Source organism: Triplophysa rosa, linkage group LG8, assembly GCF_024868665.1.
Source record: "Triplophysa rosa linkage group LG8, Trosa_1v2, whole genome shotgun sequence".
Taxonomy (NCBI): domain Eukaryota; kingdom Metazoa; phylum Chordata; class Actinopteri; order Cypriniformes; family Nemacheilidae; genus Triplophysa; species Triplophysa rosa.
The window spans coordinates 19413502-19437658 of record NC_079897.1 but is presented as its reverse complement, the minus strand read 5'-3'; the positions used below and the strand labels follow the sequence as shown (position 1 = coordinate 19437658).

The window sequence follows — 24157 nt, the reverse complement described above, 5'->3', positions numbered from 1 at the left end:
AACAATGGCAAAATCTGGTCAGTTGGTGGCAGTGTTGGGCCTGTGTTTCCTGGTCGCTGTGGCGAACTGTCAAGGTGTGATGGATCACAGATCTTCTGACTTTAACTGCAGATCTTAATGTTCATGTACTAGTCTTAAGATCAATTAACAGCATCAAGTTCACTGTTCGTGTTTTTAAATTTATCTAAACTTTTCACTATCTCTGTTTCTTTAAAAGGCGATGGAACTCCTCCTCCTCCTCCTCCTCCTCCTCCATTGGGAAATGAGATTTGCCTTCAGTACACTCAAGGTGGAATTGCTGTTCTGGACATGCCACGGATCTTCGAAATGCTGATGATCGAGTTTGGAAGGCAAATCCAGGTCTGGATATTTGTCATTGCCTCATTTTCAAAAAAAGTATTAAACATAAAAATAAAGCCCTGGATAACTAAATGATAGTTTGGCAATAAAAGCTTTCCTTCTCTTTCTGTAGACACTGAACCCGATGCAGACTGAGCAGTGGGTGCGTGAAGTAGATGAGGATCACGACAGACACCTGACCCTGGCTGAGTGCTCCAAACTCGTTCAGAACGTCCTCAATAGCCTCAGAAGTCCATAAACACACATTCACAACACAGTGGTGTGAACATTTACAAAATGACATAGTTATTCATTTTTTTATTTACTATTAAGTCAGTAGCTTCTGATGTTATCTGCAATGTAGCACTTCAACATAAAGAAATGCCTAGATTACTTAAAGAAAGATGTAAACAAGCATGAAATCTTGCACATGAATAAAGTTGTATAGCACTGTTGTCTAATGTGGCTGTAATTTCCGTCCAAGGGTACTTGGATAAATATTTAACTTTCATTTCAATTTGTTAAACATATAAAACATATGACCTGTATTATTATTGGTTTTGTCAAAACATTGAAAGAATTCATGTCTTTTTACAGATCACACCTTAAAACATCTAAACTGGGGTTGCACACATGCTACAGTACAGTAAAGACAAAGTAGGTAAAGCTTTCAACAGCAGTCAGGTCTGCATACTGTTGCTCATAAATACCATAAAGCAACTGCACATGAAACAGAGACAAGACAAGAGATAGCGTGCAGAACAGTTGCACAGGGGAAAAACAAGGTCGCCATTCTAGCCTGTGACCTCTGACCTCACCTGTTTTACTAGCAAAGGTTTAACGCCCAAGAAACTGTGACAGAGGTCAGCAGGTGCCAGAGGGGTGTTGCCTGTCTGTGCCGGTGTTTTTCGTCTTGTTTATGACTTTTCTGTCTATATTTGGAGAGCAGAATCTATCTATTAAAAACGTGTCGGTACAACGTATGGTGTTTTGGGGCTTCTGTGTTAAGAGAGATCATAGCTACAGCGCTGGCATCAAGACAACACCAGACAAATGCAAACAAGCACAAGGAGATTTGCCTGTGAGACAAAAACAGACGTCAATGAGTTGCAAGGTAAAGAGAACAGAAAGTATACAGTAGAAGAATGAGGAGAGCAGCACATTTTTGTTCCTCCTTCCGTTGTTCAGACTCTTCACAACAACAGCTGGAGATCTCACAGGTGTGCTTTACTTGCTGAAAGCTCAAACACGCGAGCTGACGTTGCACGCACACACATGCGGGCATGCTGATGCAGCAAACACACGCACGCATGCACGCACACACACACACACACACACACACACACACACACACACACACACACACACACACTACTGTTTTTAGAGTTCAGCAAACACAACTTTTCACAGTTTAATATGCTCCATTTGCATTTATAACGTTTGTTACACCAGTTATCACTGACATGACATCAAGCTTATTTCACTTAATCCACACTTAAAAGGGTTGAATTTAATTGGCATTCATGTACAATATACTATAGGTCTTTTCTTGAAACTACAAGTACTTTAGTCATTATTTGCATTTGGACCTGGAGTCATTATAGTGAATGTCCTCTTTACCCAGTAGGAAAATGACAATGGTAGTCATAAGTGCCTCAGAACTGTTTGTTTTCCTACATTCTTCAAATTATCTTATTTTGTGTTCAACAGAACAAAGAAATTTATAAAGCAATTTTTCCTATGGTAGTCAATGGTGACCAATACCTGTTTGGTTACAAGCATTCTTCCAAATATCTTTCTCTGAATTTATACAGATTTGGAACAACTTGAGGGGGAGTAAATGAAGACAGAATTAGTACTTTTGGGTGAACTGTACCTTTAAGGGTATGGCGATGAAAATTAATGTGGATTGTTTATTAGAAAACATGGAATTAGCTTCCAATGTTATGCAGATGATACTCAGCTATATATCTCATCAAGACCAGATGATTCCTTCCAGCTATCCAAATTGTCAGAGTGCATCGAAGATATAAAACATTGGATGACTACTAATTTCCTTCTTTTAAACTCTAACAAAACAGGAATATTACTTATCGCACCAAAAACACGTAAGAAGAATATCTCGGATTATAACCTGCAATTTGAAGGCTGCACTGTTACTCCAACAAATACAGTTAAAAACCTCTGCGTTATATTAGACAGCAACCTGTCATTTAAAAATCACATCTCAAACGTCACAAAAACAGCCTTCTTCCACCTTAGAAATGTTGCCAAATTACGAAATATTTTACGTGTTGCTGACGCAGAGAAGCTTATTCATGCATTTGTGATCTCAAGACTTGACTACTGTAATGCACTGCTTAGTGGTTGTCTTGCATCATCAATAAACAAACTACAGTTTTACTTCTAAAGATTTCTGGATCTTTTTGAGGAGAAATATCTGAGATGCAGGAGATTTAAAGGGATAGTCTGCCCAAAAATGAAAAATTTGCATCATTTACTTTAACCTCTTGTCATTTCAAACCTGCATGATTTTCTTTTTTCTGCAAAAAACAGAGGATGATATTTTTAAAAATGTTGCCAAGTTAACATCGTTATTCATTCATTTCTATGGTATGGACACAAAACCAACGCAAGTCAATGGGTACCGCCACCAACATTCTTCAATCTTTTTGTTCTTTTTTATCATTTAAAATTATTTTTTGTTGAAAGGTTGTTTTACCATTCTGTTAAATAAATGCGGTTTGATACAATAACGTTGCATCCGTTTTTTAAAAACCCAGTGAAAGCAGTTGTTTTTGTCAACATAAATACAGTACATAATAATTAAATGCATGTGCGAATGATTAAAACTACCAAAGAATGCATTCTAGCTAGTGATCTAGACATCTGTATGTATCCGTGGGTATCCCAGAGACAGTCTCTACTACAGGAAACCATGGTATCCTGTTTTTGAGTGGACTCCCATTGTTGCCCTGATTAAACATACAAACACACACATCAACATGTAAACACTACAGCTACTGCTCTCCTAATGATAAGAACAGAGCAAAGTGACCGAGATCAATCAGACAGGATTCATAAAACACACAGAGACACACACATTTTCACGGACACCTTCACACAAGATTTCCTATCGCACCCGACAAAGGAAGAAATACAGTACACCAAACAGAACTATAATATACGGTACACACACATACACACGCTTCAGAAGTGTGAGTCTGGATTGTGAAATTTGTCTAGTCTCTGTGTCTCCACGGGGTCATTCATCACTCGCAGACACCCAGCCCCCCGTCTCTGTCTGCTGTATGAGAAAGTTGGTTATTGAAGTTAAAATTGCTTCATTGTTTCAGACAGTCAAGGTGTGGGTTACTGTGTTAGCTGGAGTGTAAATATTTGCAGAAGCAATGATTTGATTTGATCCTTTTGAACATGCAATGCATCAGGGAATCCAACACTTTCAAGTTCCTTTGGATTATTTTGGCATGATTCATAATGTGTTTGTGGTTGAATCAAAAGCTGAGAAGGCAGATCCAGGAAAAGTATCTACTAACATTGCCCCATTCTGTACATCTCACTTTCTCTAGCCCAAAAACTCTCAATCTTTATACACTCTGAAAAGTGCTGGGTTGTTTTTAACCCAAAATTGTTGGGTCAAATATAAACATTTTCTGGGTAGATTTAACCCAACAGGTTTGTCCCTTTTTGACCCAACGCTGCATGTTTTAAAGTGTATGCCGCACATTAAACCTCAAATTCACATTCTTATGTTGGACACAGATATAATATTGGACATTACGCGGTGAACCAAGATGGTGCATCTCAAGGGGTCTAGACAAAAAAAATACATCGAAATTCTCATTAACCTATTGAGGAGAACTCTGATCTTAGCAGTGAACATTTCCGTATTTACGCCATCGAACATACACATGCATCCTGAGTAACTAAAATGTGCTAAATGTAGTAAAACATTGTTTCTCTCACAGCACAGGTTTCGCCACTTAAATCCTTAATACTTTTTTGTCTTCAAGAAACTGTTTCTCCTGATAAACAATCACCAGCCACAATGCTTTGCCTCTTTCATCTCTCACTCTTTAAGCAGGCAGGAAAAGCATATACAGACCCCATAGGCACTGAGAACCGGCAAGCAGACGGTTCCCACTGCACTCACTCGTGTTTACTGAGACAAACAGGCAAACAACACACTCGCATACACTTGTCAAGAGCTTAAACAACACCTAAAAGTGAGAGATAATTGTGCTGTAATTTCCCACAAAAATCAAAATGCCTGTCAAAACATTGAACACATTTTGAGATTTCCTTGCTCACAATCAACACTTCTCTTTGTGACCGGAAGAAAATCCACTCGCATTCTGCTCACAAGCTCTCATAACATCTCTGAAGCTCAAGCAGACATTTGATACCAAAATTTATTTAAACAATAAAAACAAATGCTCCCTCTAAATCACCATTGATATAATAGTATTGTTGCATAGTATATAAAATAGTACAAAGGAATATTAATGTAAAGCACAAAACATAATTGTATAACATTAAAACCATAAACAAAACAGCAACACGAGTTGGACTTTAAATCATCATTTTTTAATATCTACAAAATAGGTGTAAGTAAATAAAGTACCAAATGATATTCAGGTAAACCGCTAACATACACTTAGGGGTGGTTTCCCGGAAAGGGCTTAAGAGCCTGGTCCCAGACTAACTTAAATGTTAGAGGTGTATGAATCTAAAATAACTTGCACTGACATATCTTAAAATGTATCCTTATGATTGTTTTGTCTCGAGATGAACGCAGTAATGTTTTTTTGTAAAGAATGTTTTTAAAAAACAACGTAAATATCCTAATTTAACTAAAACCTAATGCTGGTTTAGGATAATCCCTGTCTGGGAAACTGCCCGTTAAGAGTTTAGGCTTTGACATATGTTTCGGCTTTTTGTGTCCGTCACAGCTGAACCAATTTCAGCAAAGCACATGGCCACTAACCATTTAACATGTTCATCTGGCCTTGTTATTGGTTTTGAATATGTAAAAATGTAACTGGGTGAATTTTTTACTTTTTCCTCTTTAAGCAGCTTCCATCAAACTTCTCAACTCACAATAAATAAAGCCTTTAGTTTTTAAGCAACTATGCAGCATCTGCAGGGGAGGGGAACGTATGTTTCTGATATCATTATATGGACATTTTATCAATTAATTAATAGGGAAGAGGATATGTAAAGAAGGTGGTGGGGAGGGGCTTGTTGTGAATGGCAATAGAAATAAGCTTCATTAAAACTCAATGGCCCGCACATAAGACCCACTACTGCTGTCTGAATGTGCATAAACCACTCATCTCCAAACTCTGAAGATGTGTTATTCTGTGCATTTCTGACTTTCTGCACTTCCTAATGTCTTGCAGATTCTGGAATCTGAAAAGACTTCCTTGATGTTTAATACGGTTCAGACAAACTCTTTTCAAGTTGCACACATCTAAGAAGTTTAGGACGTGACTAAGTCAAGCAGTATTTAAATAGCTGCCAAACTGCCATTTGGACACAATCAAGTATGGTTTGCTTATGCCATTAAAAAGCTGAAATAAAGTAGATAGTACAATATTTGTAAAGAGTACATTCATTATAAGACAAAAATAGAACATAGGATTTGCCTGAAAGGCATTTAGAACCGTCTACCCCAAGTAATAAAAATAGATAGATGCTTAATATTATACATTTGAAGGTCTAACCTTAAGAGGAAACACAAAAACAGAAAACTTAACGAAGTTCAGAGCTTGTCATGTTTGCAAATTTGGGCTATTGTTAACTAAACCCTACCACTACTTCTTTAACAATACTATTGAACCAAAACCGATACAAAATCAAAAGATTGTGTCATTGTAAAATTTAAAGTGGCAGTGTCATAAGAGAGAGGGGGAGAGAGAGAGAGGGAGAGAGAGACAATTCAGGCAAACTGAATCTCCTGAATATCGTGTAAACTAAAGCAGGGGCTCCCAAAGTAGGGGTCGCAAGATGAGGTTTCAAGTTTAGGATATTTTTAATTGTTGAAAAGAAACATTGGTTAATATTGACCAAAGACAATGCAGGGAGGCCAGCGCAGGAGGGCGGAGAAGCGCCGCAGTCAGAAAGGCCATCGTCCTCAGGTATGAAAAGAGGCAGAGTACATCCATCAGTACTCAAATAAGTTTGATGAAATTTGACCAGCTGTAGTAATAGTTCATAGTTTATGTATAACAACAAGTAAAGTAATGAGTAAATAACTATAAAATAATATTATGTTAGACTGTGCTCTTCTGTGTTGTCGTTATGCACATGTTTGGATAGACCTAATAAGTGCATGTGCGCAGTTGTGCGCAATGTTTGTATACTTTAACCACCTCCGAGGATAGTGGGGGTCTCGAGTCACTGGCAATGTTATTTTGGGGGCCGAGGGCTGAAAGGTTTGGGAACCCCTGAACTAAAGGAAAGTTAAGAAGACACTTAATTGGTCAGATCTGGATGAGTTTATACGTGGGCTTGTTTTCAAAGACTGCTCCAAACCTCCAGAAAAGGTAGACGCGGATGAGGCTAGTAAAGATGCCTGGCGTGTTGGGCACCTAGAAGGTAGAGAGATAAAGTTACCAAACATGTCATTTTCACCTTCACCACAGACTACTGTTTCAGGATGTTTTTCAGCCTTTTACCATGATATAATAGTCTTGTAGCTGAAGGCCATACAGCGTCCATGATGTGGATGTAAAAAATGTAGCGACAGTCAGGGAAAATGACAGCCGATCTACGGACTTGCTGCGTACGATCTGCAGCTGGTGGAAATAAAGCATAGAAATACTTTTTGAAAGCGGAAAGGTATATTTAATGATGCATGATGCAAGTGTCTGCTAAACTTTTAGACTTTAATCGTTTAATGGCAAAGTAGATCATATCGGGAGTAAAAGGGGAAGAATTTGATCAGGACAAGACAGCAGACAGGATTGGAACCGTTGTCTCTCACCTGAGCACCAAGGCTCAACATACACATCAAAGCAATGAGAATGTGTTTTTTATACTCTCACAGACATACACACACATAAGTACTTTCCATAACAAGCAGATATTGACACTTGGAGACACTGACAGAAGGAAAAACAGGAAGCAACAAAAGAAGGTAAGAGAATGACAGGAAATATACCACAGGGCACAGGACAGATAGACGGAGCGGGATGGATGAATATGGAAGAGAAAGACTGAAAACAGGAAGATGGAGACTACAAGAGGGCAAAGGATGGATGGCGTGATGAACAACAGATGCTGGAATGTCATAAAAAGAATTCATGCTATTTGGTGTGCAAATGTCAAAAGGAGAAAATATCAAAATTTATGTTTATTTCATTTTACATTCTGTTTTTATTTAGTAAGTTAAAGGTTCACATGATGGATTCCCGTTTATGCATACCTTATTTTATAAAAAACCATTTTGAAAAATTACATTAAATATCAAAACTCCCTAGTAATACACAACATTAAATAGAGGCTGATATGTGTATTCTTAACATGTTCGTTCCATGTCCATGTGTTTTCCTAAAATGTTATACTCAGCAAACAGAAGCAGATACTTGCTGACTGTGTGTTTGAACTATTATTAATGCTGGTTACATGTATAAATGTGCACTCACCAGATCAGTGAGAGGAGAGAGGTACATGCTGATAGTGAACACACTACAGGCCAGTCCCAGCTGAGACAGCTGTGTTTGTCCAGGAGGAATCAGCATACTAAAATACACCCAGCCTACACACAACACACACACCATCACCAGTGTCTGTGTCAGCACGCGCTTCTGAAACACACACACACAAATACAGCAGAATTTAACAAGAGGCTCATTTCTATTTAGTTTAAATTGGTTAGTGGTTGAATATCATATCCTGTACTGAATATCTTACTTTTTGCTTTACACTTTTTAACCCCTTATCTGATCACTCCTACAATGTATTGCAGAACCTTCATTTAGTATTATATATTCAGTGCAGCTGGAAAGTCTGAAAAAGTCTATTAAAAAGACAAACCTTCTCTTTGGTATAATGACAATAGGTAATGATGTATATAGTCTGTAAAATGGCCCCAATGGTGTTGACAAGTATGACTGTTCCATCTCCCTTAAGTAATCCATAGTACAGCCATCCTAGATTACTACACAAACACACACAAATACATCTTCACAGATCAATCAGAATAAATGGACTGTGTTACAATACACTGAATCTTTGCACTTAGCACATATGGATTTGTCTATATGCATGGACATAAACAACTTAAAGCTGTCCGTCTCGTTGTTACTCCAAATACATACTTTAGGCATGTGGTAAGGAAGGGCAGGAACTGAACATTATCTGCACTCTGAGAGGCTTTCATTTTCTTTAGGTCGGTCCTGCAAACAGAGAAGGGAAATATGAGGAATGTTGTTTTACACAGTATACACACACACACAGGAGGTTATGTACCTATATGCTTTATATACCACACCACTGTATCCATAAAGATGGTGATTTATAATAAAAATTTAATATTTTTATGGACATAAAATGTATGGACACTTGCAATTTACACTAGCTCCTCACTCTCTTGATAGCAGTGCAACAGATGCAAACATTGTTCGTAAGGTTTATATAAGATACAGCATAACCAATATGGTTAAACGTCCTAAAATGTGTATTAGTACACATTTACTCCTTTAATTGCAATTATATGCATTTATTTATAACCGCATTTATTTTGATTAATTTTCTAAATATGTTTATGTACTGAATGATACAGTTTTTGGTAACTTAGTCAGTCTTTTCTCAAGTCAAATCGATCTGAATCGTAGTCATAAATATAAAGAAACGTTACTGCAACAACTTACAATCCTGTCGAGAACATCCCGACGGTAAATACGATGCACGCCCATGATAGCAGCTGCAAAAAATCCATAGACAGAAAAAAAGTGAATTACTGAACACCTCTGTCACTATAATGCTACCTGTGCAACCACGCGAATACTATTATATTCATAAATCAATATGAAACATTCACACACACAACGCTGACGTACACATTCACTACTTCCGTGTTTGTAATCATCGGCGTCTGAGCGTCAACCGAGTCCTCCACTCTGATTGGTTAGCACGGAGCGCTGATTACTCACGTCAACGTGTAGTCCGGATTTGTAGTTTTAGTAAGTAGACGAATGCTTCGCTGGCTGGCAGTAGGAAAGAAAATGTGTGATTTTATGCAAGTGAACAATTACAGTTGAAGGTTTAGTTTTTTTTTTGCACGTGAAACAATTTCAAATTGGTTGAAGTGTGTACACTTGTGTCCCTCAGGTGGCGCTTTGGCAACACCTGCCTTCTCAAATGCGAGAAAATGGTTTCTATCGAGGAAAGGTGTTCACTAAACGTTACAGGGGGTTGACGATTACACATGCTTCACAAATAGTGAGACAATGTGAACATCTTTGTCGTGCATTGCACTTTATTTTGCTTTCAAACTATCAGGGAAAGTGATGTCTTTTCCATTGACGTGTTTGGTTAAATAAAGAAGAGCTGAGAGGTCCAGTGAAAATATAAATGTTACATTTTGTCACCCAAGTGCCAGTTCTCTTTTGGGCCCTCACTGTCCTTTCATTCATCTCGCCCCCATTTGAGTGTTTGGTTAGAAGATGTGAAGTCTTGGACAGGATGGAGAGATGAAAAGAGGGGAGAACTGATTTAAGAGTGTTAAAGCTTTGATGTCTCCAATTCCCCTGAAAGTCGGTGTATGCTCCCTTAGTACTTGTGGAGATGTTTTGTATGGTAGTTTTTTCATTTCATATATGTGACCCTGGACAACAAAACCAGTCTTATGGGTCAATTTTTCGAAATTGAGATTTTTAAATATTATGTTAGACTGTGCTCTTCTGTGTTGTCGTTATGCACATGTTTGGATAGACCTAATAAGTGCATGTGCGCAGTTGTGCGCAATGTTTGTATACTTTAACCACCTCCGAGGATAGTGGGGGTCTCGAGTCACTGGCAATGTTATTTTGGGGGCCGAGGGCTGAAAGGTTTGGGAACCCCTGAACTAAAGGAAAGTTAAGAAGACACTTAATTGGTCAGATCTGGATGAGTTTATACGTGGGCTTGTTTTCAAAGACTGCTCCAAACCTCCAGAAAAGGTAGACGCGGATGAGGCTAGTAAAGATGCCTGGCGTGTTGGGCACCTAGAAGGTAGAGAGATAAAGTTACCAAACATGTCATTTTCACCTTCACCACAGACTACTGTTTCAGGATGTTTTTCAGCCTTTTACCATGATATAATAGTCTTGTAGCTGAAGGCCATACAGCGTCCATGATGTGGATGTAAAAAATGTAGCGACAGTCAGGGAAAATGACAGCCGATCTACGGACTTGCTGCGTACGATCTGCAGCTGGTGGAAATAAAGCATAGAAATACTTTTTGAAAGCGGAAAGGTATATTTAATGATGCATGATGCAAGTGTCTGCTAAACTTTTAGACTTTAATCGTTTAATGGCAAAGTAGATCATATCGGGAGTAAAAGGGGAAGAATTTGATCAGGACAAGACAGCAGACAGGATTGGAACCGTTGTCTCTCACCTGAGCACCAAGGCTCAACATACACATCAAAGCAATGAGAATGTGTTTTTTATACTCTCACAGACATACACACACATAAGTACTTTCCATAACAAGCAGATATTGACACTTGGAGACACTGACAGAAGGAAAAACAGGAAGCAACAAAAGAAGGTAAGAGAATGACAGGAAATATACCACAGGGCACAGGACAGATAGACGGAGCGGGATGGATGAATATGGAAGAGAAAGACTGAAAACAGGAAGATGGAGACTACAAGAGGGCAAAGGATGGATGGCGTGATGAACAACAGATGCTGGAATGTCATAAAAAGAATTCATGCTATTTGGTGTGCAAATGTCAAAAGGAGAAAATATCAAAATTTATGTTTATTTCATTTTACATTCTGTTTTTATTTAGTAAGTTAAAGGTTCACATGATGGATTCCCGTTTATGCATACCTTATTTTATAAAAAACCATTTTGAAAAATTACATTAAATATCAAAACTCCCTAGTAATACACAACATTAAATAGAGGCTGATATGTGTATTCTTAACATGTTCGTTCCATGTCCATGTGTTTTCCTAAAATGTTATACTCAGCAAACAGAAGCAGATACTTGCTGACTGTGTGTTTGAACTATTATTAATGCTGGTTACATGTATAAATGTGCACTCACCAGATCAGTGAGAGGAGAGAGGTACATGCTGATAGTGAACACACTACAGGCCAGTCCCAGCTGAGACAGCTGTGTTTGTCCAGGAGGAATCAGCATACTAAAATACACCCAGCCTACACACAACACACACACCATCACCAGTGTCTGTGTCAGCACGCGCTTCTGAAACACACACACACAAATACAGCAGAATTTAACAAGAGGCTCATTTCTATTTAGTTTAAATTGGTTAGTGGTTGAATATCATATCCTGTACTGAATATCTTACTTTTTGCTTTACACTTTTTAACCCCTTATCTGATCACTCCTACAATGTATTGCAGAACCTTCATTTAGTATTATATATTCAGTGCAGCTGGAAAGTCTGAAAAAGTCTATTAAAAAGACAAACCTTCTCTTTGGTATAATGACAATAGGTAATGATGTATATAGTCTGTAAAATGGCCCCAATGGTGTTGACAAGTATGACTGTTCCATCTCCCTTAAGTAATCCATAGTACAGCCATCCTAGATTACTACACAAACACACACAAATACATCTTCACAGATCAATCAGAATAAATGGACTGTGTTACAATACACTGAATCTTTGCACTTAGCACATATGGATTTGTCTATATGCATGGACATAAACAACTTAAAGCTGTCCGTCTCGTTGTTACTCCAAATACATACTTTAGGCATGTGGTAAGGAAGGGCAGGAACTGAACATTATCTGCACTCTGAGAGGCTTTCATTTTCTTTAGGTCGGTCCTGCAAACAGAGAAGGGAAATATGAGGAATGTTGTTTTACACAGTATACACACACACACAGGAGGTTATGTACCTATATGCTTTATATACCACACCACTGTATCCATAAAGATGGTGATTTATAATAAAAATTTAATATTTTTATGGACATAAAATGTATGGACACTTGCAATTTACACTAGCTCCTCACTCTCTTGATAGCAGTGCAACAGATGCAAACGTTGTTCATAAGGTTTATATAAGATACAGCATAACCAATATGGTTAAACGTCCTAAAATGTGTATTAGTACACATTTACTCCTTTAATTGCAATTATATGTATTTATTTATAACCGCATTTATTTTGATTAATTTTCTAAATATGTTTATGTACTGAATGATACAGTTTTTGGTAACTTAGTCAGTCTTTTCCCAAGTCAAATCGATCTGAATCGTAGTCATAAATATAAAGAAACGTTACTGCAACAACTTACAATCCTGTCGAGAACATCCCGACGGTAAATACGATGCACGCCCATGATAGCAGCTGCAAAAAATCCATAGACAGAAAAAAAGTGAATTACTGAACACCTCTGTCACTATAATGCTACCTGTGCAACCACGCGAATACTATTATATTCATAAATCAATATGAAACATTCACACACACAACGCTGACGTACACATTCACTACTTCCGTGTTTGTAATCATCGGCGTCTGAGCGTCAACCGAGTCCTCCACTCTGATTGGTTAGCACGGAGCGCTGATTACTCACGTCAACGTGTAGTCCGGATTTGTAGTTTTAGTAAGTAGACGAATGCTTCGCTGGCTGGCAGTAGGAAAGAAAATGTGTGATTTTATGCAAGTGAACAATTACAGTTGAAGGTTTAGTTTTTTTTTTGCACGTGAAACAATTTCAAATTGGTTGAAGTGTGTACACTTGTGTCCCTCAGGTGGCGCTTTGGCAACACCTGCCTTCTCAAATGCGAGAAAATGGTTTCTATCGAGGAAAGGTGTTCACTAAACGTTACAGGGGGTTGACGATTACACATGCTTCACAAATAGTGAGACAATGTGAACATCTTTGTCGTGCATTGCACTTTATTTTGCTTTCAAACTATCAGGGAAAGTGATGTCTTTTCCATTGACGTGTTTGGTTAAATAAAGAAGAGCTGAGAGGTCCAGTGAAAATATAAATGTTACATTTTGTCACCCAAGTGCCAGTTCTCTTTTGGGCCCTCACTGTCCTTTCATTCATCTCGCCCCCATTTGAGTGTTTGGTTAGAAGATGACAGATGTCTTGGACAGGATGGAGAGATGAAAAGAGGGGAGAACTGATTTAAGAGTGTTAAAGCTTTGATGTCTCCAATTCCCCTGAAAGTCGGTGTATGCTCCCTTAGTACTTGTGGAGATGTTTTGTATGGTAGTTTTTTCATTTCATATATGACACTAAAAATTCATATGATAAAAAATACATTTGACACCTTTTCATAATAAACAAACATTTTTATTTTATATAACTCTCAATATATACATATTTACATAACTATTTACAAAAGTGTATAAACCAACACAGTACAAAACACAAACTTTTTACAAAATCAAAATGTTCTTTTAACTTACTCGAGAATTTTAAAGCATTTGAATTGATCTTTGCATGTGTACAGTTGTGCTCTCTGTCAGAAATAGAAGAGAAGGCCAGCCTCTCTCACACACACACACGCACACGCACACGCAGCACAACTGAACATAGCTGTTCAAAACCAAATGTTGTGTTACAAAAGAAAACAAATCTGACATTATCTATATCTTTGCAGTATGATTAGTGGCTTTCTGAATTAGTGCCAGTATATTTTGTAGGGTGTGTTCACATTACATCACAGAAACCAACTAAAACAACAGCAACACCAGATTGAGAACACAGAAAAACATCTATGCTTCACAACTGTTCTAGATTTACAAACACTGTTATATGCACAAACATCAATTCTTTATACGGTGCAAGGTCAGGGTAAGGTTGAGATTATACCTGTGATCTTTGGCTACAGTGGTATTGATCGAATCGATCACAATTCCAGTGAACAGTTAATTTTGAAGGACAAGCTTTTCAGGTTTGGTTTTTATTTCAACATTGGCAAATACATTTGTGCTGCTTTTCAGGTAGAGAGAAAATATACCGTTTACAAAATAAATGTAAATAGGGGGATGTCAGAATGGTGAACACTCTTCAAAAATGTCTCGGCAGAAAGAAAGAAGGTTCTTCAAAAACACCGTTCTCTGGTCACATCACTCTCACAAGCACAAACACATCACTCAACAACTTACACGCAGCACCAAAACTTCAGTCCATTTACTTCGTATAAAAAATTCTTAGTATAAAATTTTTGTTGGAGCCAGTGACCAGCACCAGCAATAAAGTCCATTGTGTCCCAAAGGCTCAGTGGAGAAGCATGCCGAGCAATACAGAGGCCAATGTGACGAAAACTGAGACTGTTGCTGTGTGGACGCCTGAACTGCCCACACTCCTCTGCACAACTGGGAACATTGCAACGGGGTCATCTGAAAAGAGAAGAAAAAAAGCACGATGAGAACATTTCACAACTGTATAACTAAAGTCACACTCTTACACCTTGGCTGACAGAGGCTGCAAAGTCTGTGGCATTCCTCATACTCTCTAAAGCAAATGGATGTGCTGACAGAAGCGGAGAAAAGAGCGACAGATCAGAAGTGCTCACCTGCTGGAAGCCTGTTAGATGGGTTGTGAACACCACCTGCAGCCATTTTTCCTTCTACGTTTTCCTTTGTCTCCACTGTCTTCTTGTTTTTGGAACCTAGAACATAACACAATAAAGTTGAGTTTTTAGAAATGTTGCAGTAGTCTTGACTGACAAGGCAAAGAACAAATTCGACTCTTACCATGAGGTCCAACCACATCCACCTTCAGTCTCAAACACTCCTGGCCATGATGGTGAAGAGGCTTGGCTGTAAAAAAAGAAAAGAAAAAATCATTTACAATTGGAATCAAAAAATTGCAATTTTACAGATTTATCCTCCCGATTGTTGCTTTTACAGATATGAATGTGGATACTTACAAATATAGTAATAACTTTCTCCCTGGCGGAACTCCTTGCCCAGAGTGAAGGGAGTGAAGCGCTGAAACTTCTCGGAGAACTTTTCTGGAGCGTGAGGAGCGAAGGGCCTGGAGCACTCCCAGCGCAGCTGGTCGAAGGACTGCGGCTTGCAGGCCTCATAGTCCTCCAGCTCCACCATGTACAGCACGTACCGCTCGGCCTCCTGGGATGGGATCTTGCCCCGAGTGTAGTGAGGGCAGACAATGTCTAGGTAGTCATTGATGCGGACCTCAACGGTGTAATCGTCCCACAGGAAACTAGCGGAAGAAAGAAAAACAAAGTTGAGTTGTCATGTTTGCAACACATGTGTACAGAATGCAGACACACCTTGGGACTAAAATGGCCCAGGAAAAAAAGAAACTCATAGTGCGCAAACAAACAGAAATCATGGAAACACCAAAGGGCCCCAGGCAAGCATCAGTGCCAACCCAACGCAAGGCTTACACACCCTGAAACAGGTGGGCGTCAGTGACTGATGATCAGCCTTTACCTACACCTTTTATTTGTTTGAATGACTAAAAACACCCTGTAAAATCCCTCTTTATTTTTCTCTATTGCCTTGTCTGTGTGTTTGTGTCACATTGGATAAAAGAGTGTAGAAAGGAACACTTACAACTGTATTTCTCTTTCTCTCTTGAAGCCATGACAGATTTCCTTTTCATCAGATTCTTTGACTATTTTCCTCCCTCTTTTCTTTGGTTTGTCAATTTTCCTCCTTCTTAGCCCACTTCACATTTTTGAACGGACTTTTGCCATGACTGTTTTTCTTGATTGTTGTTGTTTGATTCATGACCTCTTCCTCACTCTCGGGGATGGAGCCGCCGAGACTGACCGGCTCTTTGAATCCGCTCTAAGAGTTTTTATGACCTTCTGTCTGTCTGTCCTTTTATTATCGTGTCATTTGCTTTTCTCATTTGAGTCTGATCTAAGCCTCCCCCTGCTGTCGTTGAATGTGAATTTTGTCTGATGTATAAATGACAAATCTACAAACCTCTCCGTTGAGTGTTTGTTGTCATGTCATGTCATTTTTTTGTACCACTTGCAAATACATTCAAAAGTTTATGATCCATAGCTTAAGTAATCTGAGTGTTTTTTTACACTGCCACCCCTCACTCAACCCCACAAGGTAATAAACATTCTGATTGTTACGTTTCCATACACCCAAATTCTTTAAACCCAAGCATATTACCATAAAATTTACCTACACTCAAAAATCACACAGCCCCCATGTGAACCTCTATGAAAACACAAGGCGGCTCCTTGCTCCCCCCATGCCCTTTGCTCTACCACTTTCTCCCTTTTGGCACATGTAGCTGTTGTTGTTGCCATTGGCAGTCGCGGGTAAATGACGGACAGACACGCAGGCTCCTGACGGGCCCCCTGCATCCCCCTCCAACCCTTTTCATCTCGCTCTCTTTTCCCACTGTGTCAGGCCTTAGCCGACCTGTCTAAACAGCTTCGCAGTCTATTCAGATGGGGGGTAAACACACACATCGCTGCGCTTATTAGCGCAAGCTAATGTGGAGATTAGAGTCTGTCTCGCACGGCTTCTAATCAGTTGCGCTTTCAAAAGGCAGGGTGTATGCCTTGCTAAGCCTCCTGACTTTTGCGTGTGTGGGAAAGCCGTGTTTGTGTGTGTATTCAATAAACCGTTTAACAGTCACGGCAGTAGGTATGCGCCAACTCTGCGGCATCAACACCAACAGAAAAATCAATCTCAAAGTGATTCAAATAACTAGTTTCGCTTTGTTTTGCGGCGTGTTAGACGGCATGGTTTACTCCCTCCGTCTCATTTCCTCCAACGTTCCTTTGAAGCAGCTGATCTGGAGTTGTCGAGACCAAGGCCACGACTTGAATTGGGTGTCATTAACTCCCCCATTTCACACACACATATATCAGCCTTAGGGTTGGGGTTGGTCTCATGCCTTTGGTCACTTAGGTCTGGTTAGAAGTCACACTGCCAATCTCATGCCGTCTAATCAACCTGAGCTGATCCAAGGTCAGTCGCCGATAGCTCCAACAATCACACAGCAGCTCTGTTTTTCTATTAATCCTGCTGATCTGTCACTTCAAAGGCGCCCGTATCCCGCATGTTCCCGTGTGACAGTTTACTCGGTGACGGGCCGCGCGTAAGAGTGTGTAAGCTCGCTGTGAATCAAGGTAAACATGAAACATCTCCCACCTGATCTCTACGGTCTGCTATTTCTCTCTTTGCTCATTATGGTCTGCCAGAGGAACGTCTGTACCTGGGGGCCACATCACTCATCCATTTATCAGAAGACACAGTGGAGCCTTTGGGTTTAACCTGGCTACTTTTTATCCAGGGGCATCAGGCACCTATTTTATTTTTAAAGAAGGACACAAGAGGCAGTCCTGACTCATGTTATGCCCTAGGAGAAAAAATCCTGACCAGAGAGGAAAAAACCTTCAATTGAACTTTTCTTTCTAAATTTACTTGTTTTAAAATATATATTAAAAAGCCTGTTTTAAAGAGCCTGGTGCGTCTGGCTTCATCTCTTCAGCTTAATTTTAAAGGGACACTCCACCCAAAAATGACTGAGATTTCTGGGGCACCATTGACTACCATTAAAATGGTTTTCAAATGTGCCCCAGAACTGTTTGTTTTCCTAAATTCTTCAGAACAACAAAAAAACTCTTACGATATTTTTTCTACTATGGTAGTTAGTGGTGCCTCAGAACTGTCAGTTGCTAACATTCTTCCAAATATCTAGGGAGAGTAAATGATGACAGTATTTTAATTTTAATCTCTTTAAAGAGCGAATTATGTTTTTGTCTTTACATTATATATAAAGTTTCACTCTGATTGATCTGTTTTTTATCTTTCTTTCTCTCCCTGCTGAAGGTTTCAAACTATCAGACGGGTCAGTGTCAAAGTTCAGGGTCAGAATTTTCAGACACTCCCTTACCGAGTCAGCGGGGAACACGCATACATTTACTGATATATGGTCAGCGCAGTGTGCTTCACAACATGCATACACTGCCAGCTGCGTTAAACTCGCTGTCAGCAGTCGTCGCACACACACACATGCACAGGAGTGTTCGGTTACTAAAACCTTTAAGAGCTTCTGCTTGTCATGACACGTATTATGATCCTATTTTAGTGGCTTGTTCTCACACTATCAAGTAATGAAACCTGTCTGTTCAGGCATGCACGTAAACCTTAGCACTATTTGTGTCTGTCTCTCTTTATTACGAGTCGAACACACAGAGACGTCTCAATCTTACGCCTTGGTCCTGTTAAAATTGGACAGGTTCAGGGTGCTAAGCCATCCCAAAGTCTTATTAGCCTCACGGCTCTCTCGCTTTCTTCCCGATCTTCACATTCCTGTATTGTCCTTCTCACCTATTGCATGTCAGTAATTACCACATCCGAAGCGGAGCGGGTCGGAATGCCGGGCAGCTAATCCGTTCTTCCAAACCAGGGATTATCACACTGAGCACACGGATCATACCGCTGCTATTCAGCAGAACCGTCTAACACGGACCGTTTACAGGCTTTAACGTGGGGGTGGAGGAGGTTACAGACATATGTTTCAAGTGAAGTTGCAAATGGGTGACTACATGGATGATTGTAAATATATAATAAACACTATTGGGAGTTAGACACCATCTGTGGTTAGTTAAAAAAATAGATCATTATAAAAAGAGATTTTTTTTAAACTGTGGTCGATTTCCCCAGCCATCCATCTCTGTCCATCCACTCCACCCTTATCTGTACATAAATCTTATATCTCCCATCCCCCTGTTCATCCATCTTCTCCGCCCTCTTTCTTTCTCTCCTCTGTTTAAAATCACATTATAAACCAGGGCCTCTTCATTCAGGCTAATTTTTGGGGAAACACTCTTTCTTTCGGTCTGACCTCTGACCCCCCACCCATCCCCCGAGTGTGTCTTTCTAAGTCTGTCCCTTACAAATGCCCGATCTCCCCCCTCCTCCGTTTCTCTTTCACTTTTAAATGAATGCTAATTGCCTGCTGTTACGTTGGCTTGGTGTTTGCTAACATACTGTGAGCTTTGTTCAAAGTCAGCAATGTTAGGGGAAGAAGTATTTAATAAATGATAAACACAGCCTTGCACTACCTTTTCTGTCAATGAAAGGGAAGAACGATTCCGTTTGTTGTCATAATGTATTTCAATGGTCTGTAGGTGGTGATAGTGAGCTGCTATGAAACGTTGAATGCCGACAGGCAACTTGAGGCAATTAAATAGTACAGGGCAACATGCTGCTGTTGTTTACGTTTTCACAGGTCACACACTTTACTATGCTTACAATTACACAATCAAGTACACCAATGGCACAAAAACAGGAAAACTTGAACGCAACAGTGTAGTGGGAATCAAAACTGCAATCAGGGAGCAAGACAAGTGGATGACTAGGACTTGTGTGGGAAAAGAAAGACTGAGCAGGAAGGGTATGAAGAGAAATAGTAAGGAAGTCTGTGGTGGAGATAAGGAGAGGGAAAACTGAGGGAAGATTTTTAGGGTTAAAAGGAAAATAGACAAAAGAGAAAAGCAACATACCAAACTAGAACTCCCTTGTTCATTCCGGAGAAATGTTTTAGATGATTATCAACACCTAACTACTTAAAAACCAGCAGAAACCAAAATTAGAGCGTTTTGTAATCAAACCCCTAGTGTGTAGTGCATTCCATAATACTTTTTGGAATGATGGATTATGTTTTCCATACACGTCCATTTCTGAGTAGAGTGGGATTATGCAGCACTGGATTACAAAATCTATACATACAACAGTGTTTTTTGTGTGAATGGGTCAGTCTTCAGATTACGAACATTTAATCTGAGGCTGAACTCTGTCCGATTCACAGATTATAGACAAGTGTACATACAGTAGCTGTTTTGACACCGTGTGCGTTTATGAGCTAGAGACAAAGAACAAAGAGGTTCAAGAAAATGGATTTATGGTCCGTCTGTGGAATCTGTCTGGATACGTATGCTGAACTGTCTGCTTCTTTAAAATCCCTCCTCAAGACAATTAATGCTACATTTCAGCACTGGATTCCCAAGTTTAAGGAGAACAAAGAAGTACATCACGTAAAGAACGAATCAAGAGGGAGAAACAGGAAATGAAATGGACAATGAGTGGACAGCTGAAAGCTCAAGTATAGCAACATGCTTGCAGGAAGGAATCCTTGTCTACTAAATATACCCGAATTACAAATTCCCCCCTGTGCCACACTGTTTGTGTGCATGAGTCACTGTTTCACCAGCGTGTAGTGATACACGTTGCTTATTAAACCACCCCCCTGCACTGCCAATCAAACCTCATGTATGTTACATGCAAAAATCAACTCATACATTTACCTCCTGTGTTTAATGATTCAGGGAAAAAGCAATGATTAGGCGACGTTGATGTTGACTGGGGTTTAAACCCTCGCGTGCAAGCGCTGGCATGTGATGAACACGACAACAGACTGTCAAAAACAACATCACCTGTCACAATACAGACATCGGACCTGAAAATCCAGTGCACACACTCACGCACTTACTCGCCAAACCAGAGATTCGGCTCGCCGGATGACACGCGCAGGAGATTAAATCATTACCCTTCACGCACACTCACACCCACTTAGCTAAAAAAAAAACACCCAGTGTGTGTGCATGTGTTTTTTTCAGATTGTTTGTGTGTGCACTATTCGGTTACAGGCCGAAACAGATAAACATCATTCCTATTAATATTTAACACTTAATTGGCTTTAGAGGTCTGACATTGATTAGCCAAGCCTCACTAATCCATTTACATACTGACTGATTGTGTTTCATGAGCTGATTGAATAATCACTGGCTATAGTAAAAAGCCATTAAAGTGTGAAAGGAAAACAAAAGGAACGGCCTGGAAATCCCATTAATGATAATATCATTGTTTCTGTTTTCTTAGAATATGGGATTAGGCGAGAGGATTAATTTGGAAGAACTGCTATAAAACTCAATTCCCAACACAGCTGCCAGATTATGACCAGCTCAAGATGGCATCATATTTTCAATTGTAGGTCTGATTTGTGTACTTTTATAGAGGGACATATGTATGGTTTATGTTGGTGAAATTCTTAAAATAAAAAAACAACACAGATTTATAATGTAAAAAATCATCAAGGTTTAGTGGTTTATTACATTTTTTTATTATGCAACTCTACCCTTGAATGTAGATTCCATTTTGGATTAGGCACCAAAAATCCAAACACACAACACACTGCTGCCATCCATCCATCCATCTCTCTCTCTCTCTCTCTCTCTCTCTCTCTCTCTTCTCAATCTCCATCCTTTTAACTCAAATTACTTTTTACTCTTTCCTACTCCCGTTTGAGCCAATAAATCCAACCAGTTTCTGTTACACCTTCTTCATCACCTTATCTTCCATCTCATTCCGTTCACAGCGGGTCCTAAAGGAGTTTTAGCTTCAGTCCATGTTTTCCTAAAGTCATTCTATCTCTCTTTTCTCAGCTGCTTCTGTGACTGCCTCTCTCGCTCTCCGTGTCTGCTTAAGGCTGGTACACGTAGGTTGCGCAACAGCACAGAGAGCGACTGAATCATAACACACGGCATGAATCACTATTGACAACAGTAATGCTTTCATTGGGTCATGACTCTTTGCACAGATTTTCTTGGCAATCCAGTCGTTAAGAGCTACCTTTTACGATTAAAGGTTTATCATGGTAATATCCGAAGAACTGTGTACGTGGAAATAAAGGTGAACTCTCTGAGGAGAGTTCAAGTCAATGTTTTTCTAAAGATGGAAAAAGATCCTTCAGGTAATATACAACCAGTGAGATCTTCATGTCACTTGATGGTCAAAGATGCTGTTTTACAGTAAACAAGATGACACTGATAGCCCTTGATACAAGATCCACCATCTATTAAAGCCCATTTTCTCTTTCTTAAGTTTCCAACTAAAAGCATAATAAATCTTACTGATCGCTGTCATTGGTATTGATCTTCCTAAAGTGCTGAATGGACAGTCCTTTTTACCATCAAACCATGTACCATGTTAGCATACAGTAACACAACTTAATAACATACAGTTACAAAATCCTTCTCGTAAAAGAGCAAGCTACTACTAGCCATAGATATTTTGGTCCAGACTGCTCATGTCTGTCTATTTATTGCTCCATGTGTGTGTGTGTGTGTGTGCGCGCGCGTCTGTGTATATATACGAACAGTGTGTGTATATATATATATATATAGGCTGATCTGTCTGTCCATCTGTCTGGATTTCTTTCCATGTACTACTTTGCCCAGATGCTGTCTCTTGCACAATAATGGCCATTTATAAGAACACGTTAAAGGTTAGATTCAGAGATAAGCGAAGTGTGATCAGCAGAAAGCGTAAACAGCCCAACAACAACAAATATAACGTAACCGAGCTTGTAAGAAATGTGTTATTATTGTTATGAAGTAATAAGTATTAGAGATGCTCTTTAAACCCGTTGCCCATATCATTAAACCTTACAGTGAAGAAAATAAACATTAAAATATTACAACAATGCATTATATTCAATGTAAATATCATAAGATAAACCAGCTGAAAGGTTGCGAATTCATAGTCGTTTAGTTCAGCAACTGTGCTCAGGATAAATAACCAAAACAGTGCTTTAAAAACTCGGTTAACTTCTGAGTGTATGAGATCAAAGGAGAATACTAGCAGGAGTTACAAATTTAAAGTAAAACGTGAAAACTACATACATAAAGGCAGACAAACGGTTTTAATCAAATAATAAGTAGAAGTCATGAAACTTACTTTGCGTTTGAGCTGTTCCAGTACACACTGTGTCGCTCCGCAGATGCGTGCCAGGCGCTGACGCTCACCGTTACACACACAAGCCACAGCAAATCCATTGAGTCCGAGATATAATAATACCTTTAAACAACAATAAACAAAATGTTTTGCAAGTTGAAAGAGCAAATGTGCGTGCACTTCTGCAGTGCAAGCAACGCTGAAACTCTAATGATTCGGTTTGCTTGAATAAGTTCTGTACGTCCCTCTATCACAAACTGTTGCGCTAAACCTGACTCAGTGAAATGTGCGCTCGAGTCTTTTTATGTTACAGCGCGCAAAGCCACGCCTCTTATCTCAAGGCACCCAATAAGAGCAGAGACTCGCTCTCCTTTGACACGCCTTTACGCACAGGCTTAAAAGATTGAAGACAACAACGAGCCATCTGTAGTGATGAATAAATCCTGTTTTATAAGTCGGTTATTTATATTTTTATTCAGTTATGGAAACGAACACATCCTTTAATATTGTTTTAAGATACAAATTACGTTTATTTATAATACACGCTTAAATTTCATTTTTTACTCATGTTTGTAAATACGTGATTGGGTTATTTTACCTTTTGTCTCGTCATAAGATTCAGACACGGTTGTCTAGAAGTCTGCAAACAATTTCTATAGCTGTTTTTCTGTAACCTGTTTACAGGAAGTGAGACTAAAACCCTGTTCATTAATCAGCATGACACCAAGTTGAGTAATTTAACCGTGGGCAGCTGCATTCATGTTACTTATGAAATATTACATGTGTAAATTCACTCGTTGTGCATTAGTGACAGACAATGCAGGATTTTCCTGGGTATCAATCAAAAACTATAATCCCTTAAATCCTCTTTTACGGGTGATAACGGCATTATGA

General features: G+C 39.2%; 3 protein-coding genes across 3 annotated transcripts; all 3 read right to left on the bottom strand.

The window, feature by feature from the left end:
• Nucleotides 1-4764: 4764 nt before the first annotated feature.
• On the bottom strand, nt 4765-9436 carry LOC130557882 (sugar transporter SWEET1-like). The gene is made up of 6 exons (XM_057340001.1): nt 9237-9436; nt 8685-8762; nt 8401-8524; nt 8010-8171; nt 7041-7160; nt 4765-6953 (listed from the first exon to the last, which is right to left on the bottom strand). The coding sequence occupies exons 1-6, from the start codon at nt 9302-9304 to the stop codon at nt 6846-6848; spliced, it is 660 nt and encodes a 219-aa protein (XP_057195984.1). The 5' UTR covers nt 9305-9436; the 3' UTR covers nt 4765-6845.
• An 821-nt stretch (nt 9437-10257) lies between these two features.
• slc50a1 (solute carrier family 50 member 1) lies at nt 10258-13054 on the bottom strand. The gene is made up of 6 exons (XM_057340446.1): nt 12855-13054; nt 12303-12380; nt 12019-12142; nt 11628-11789; nt 10659-10778; nt 10258-10571 (listed from the first exon to the last, which is right to left on the bottom strand). The coding sequence occupies exons 1-6, from the start codon at nt 12920-12922 to the stop codon at nt 10464-10466; spliced, it is 660 nt and encodes a 219-aa protein (XP_057196429.1). The 5' UTR covers nt 12923-13054; the 3' UTR covers nt 10258-10463.
• Nucleotides 13055-13852: 798 nt separating this feature from the next.
• Nucleotides 13853-23535, bottom strand: efna1b (ephrin-A1b). Its single transcript, XM_057340564.1, has 5 exons — nt 23267-23535; nt 15454-15749; nt 15278-15343; nt 15097-15192; nt 13853-14920 (listed from the first exon to the last, which is right to left on the bottom strand). Exons 1-5 carry the CDS (start codon nt 23362-23364, stop codon nt 14799-14801), a joined length of 678 nt encoding a protein of 225 aa, XP_057196547.1. The 5' UTR covers nt 23365-23535; the 3' UTR covers nt 13853-14798.
• Nucleotides 23536-24157: the final 622 nt, after the last annotated feature.

Coding starts and splice junctions, on each gene's coding strand:
- LOC130557882 (XM_057340001.1), bottom strand. CDS start 9,304: ATGGATTTTTTGCAGCTGCTATCATGGGCGTGCATCGTATTTACCGTC. Junction 8,763..9,236: donor GGGATGTTCTCGACAGGATT/GTAAGTTGTTGC, acceptor CTCTGTTTGCAG/GACCGACCTAAAGAAAATGA. Junction 8,172..8,400: donor GTCATTATACCAAAGAGAAG/GTTTGTCTTTTT, acceptor TGTGTGTTTCAG/AAGCGCGTGCTGACACAGAC.
- efna1b (XM_057340564.1), bottom strand. CDS start 23,364: ATGGATTTGCTGTGGCTTGTGTGTGTAACGGTGAGCGTCAGCGCCTGG. Junction 15,750..23,266: donor TGGAACAGCTCAAACGCAAA/GTAAGTTTCATG, acceptor TTCTTCCGCTAG/TTTCCTGTGGGACGATTACA. Junction 15,344..15,453: donor AGAAAGTTATTACTATATTT/GTAAGTATCCAC, acceptor CTTTTTTTACAG/CCAAGCCTCTTCACCATCAT.
- slc50a1 (XM_057340446.1), bottom strand. CDS start 12,922: ATGGATTTTTTGCAGCTGCTATCATGGGCGTGCATCGTATTTACCGTC. Junction 10,779..11,627: donor TCTCTCCTCTCACTGATCTG/GTGAGTGCACAT, acceptor TATTTCCACCAG/CTGCAGATCGTACGCAGCAA. Junction 10,572..10,658: donor TACAAGACTATTATATCATG/GTAAAAGGCTGA, acceptor TCTACCTTCTAG/GTGCCCAACACGCCAGGCAT.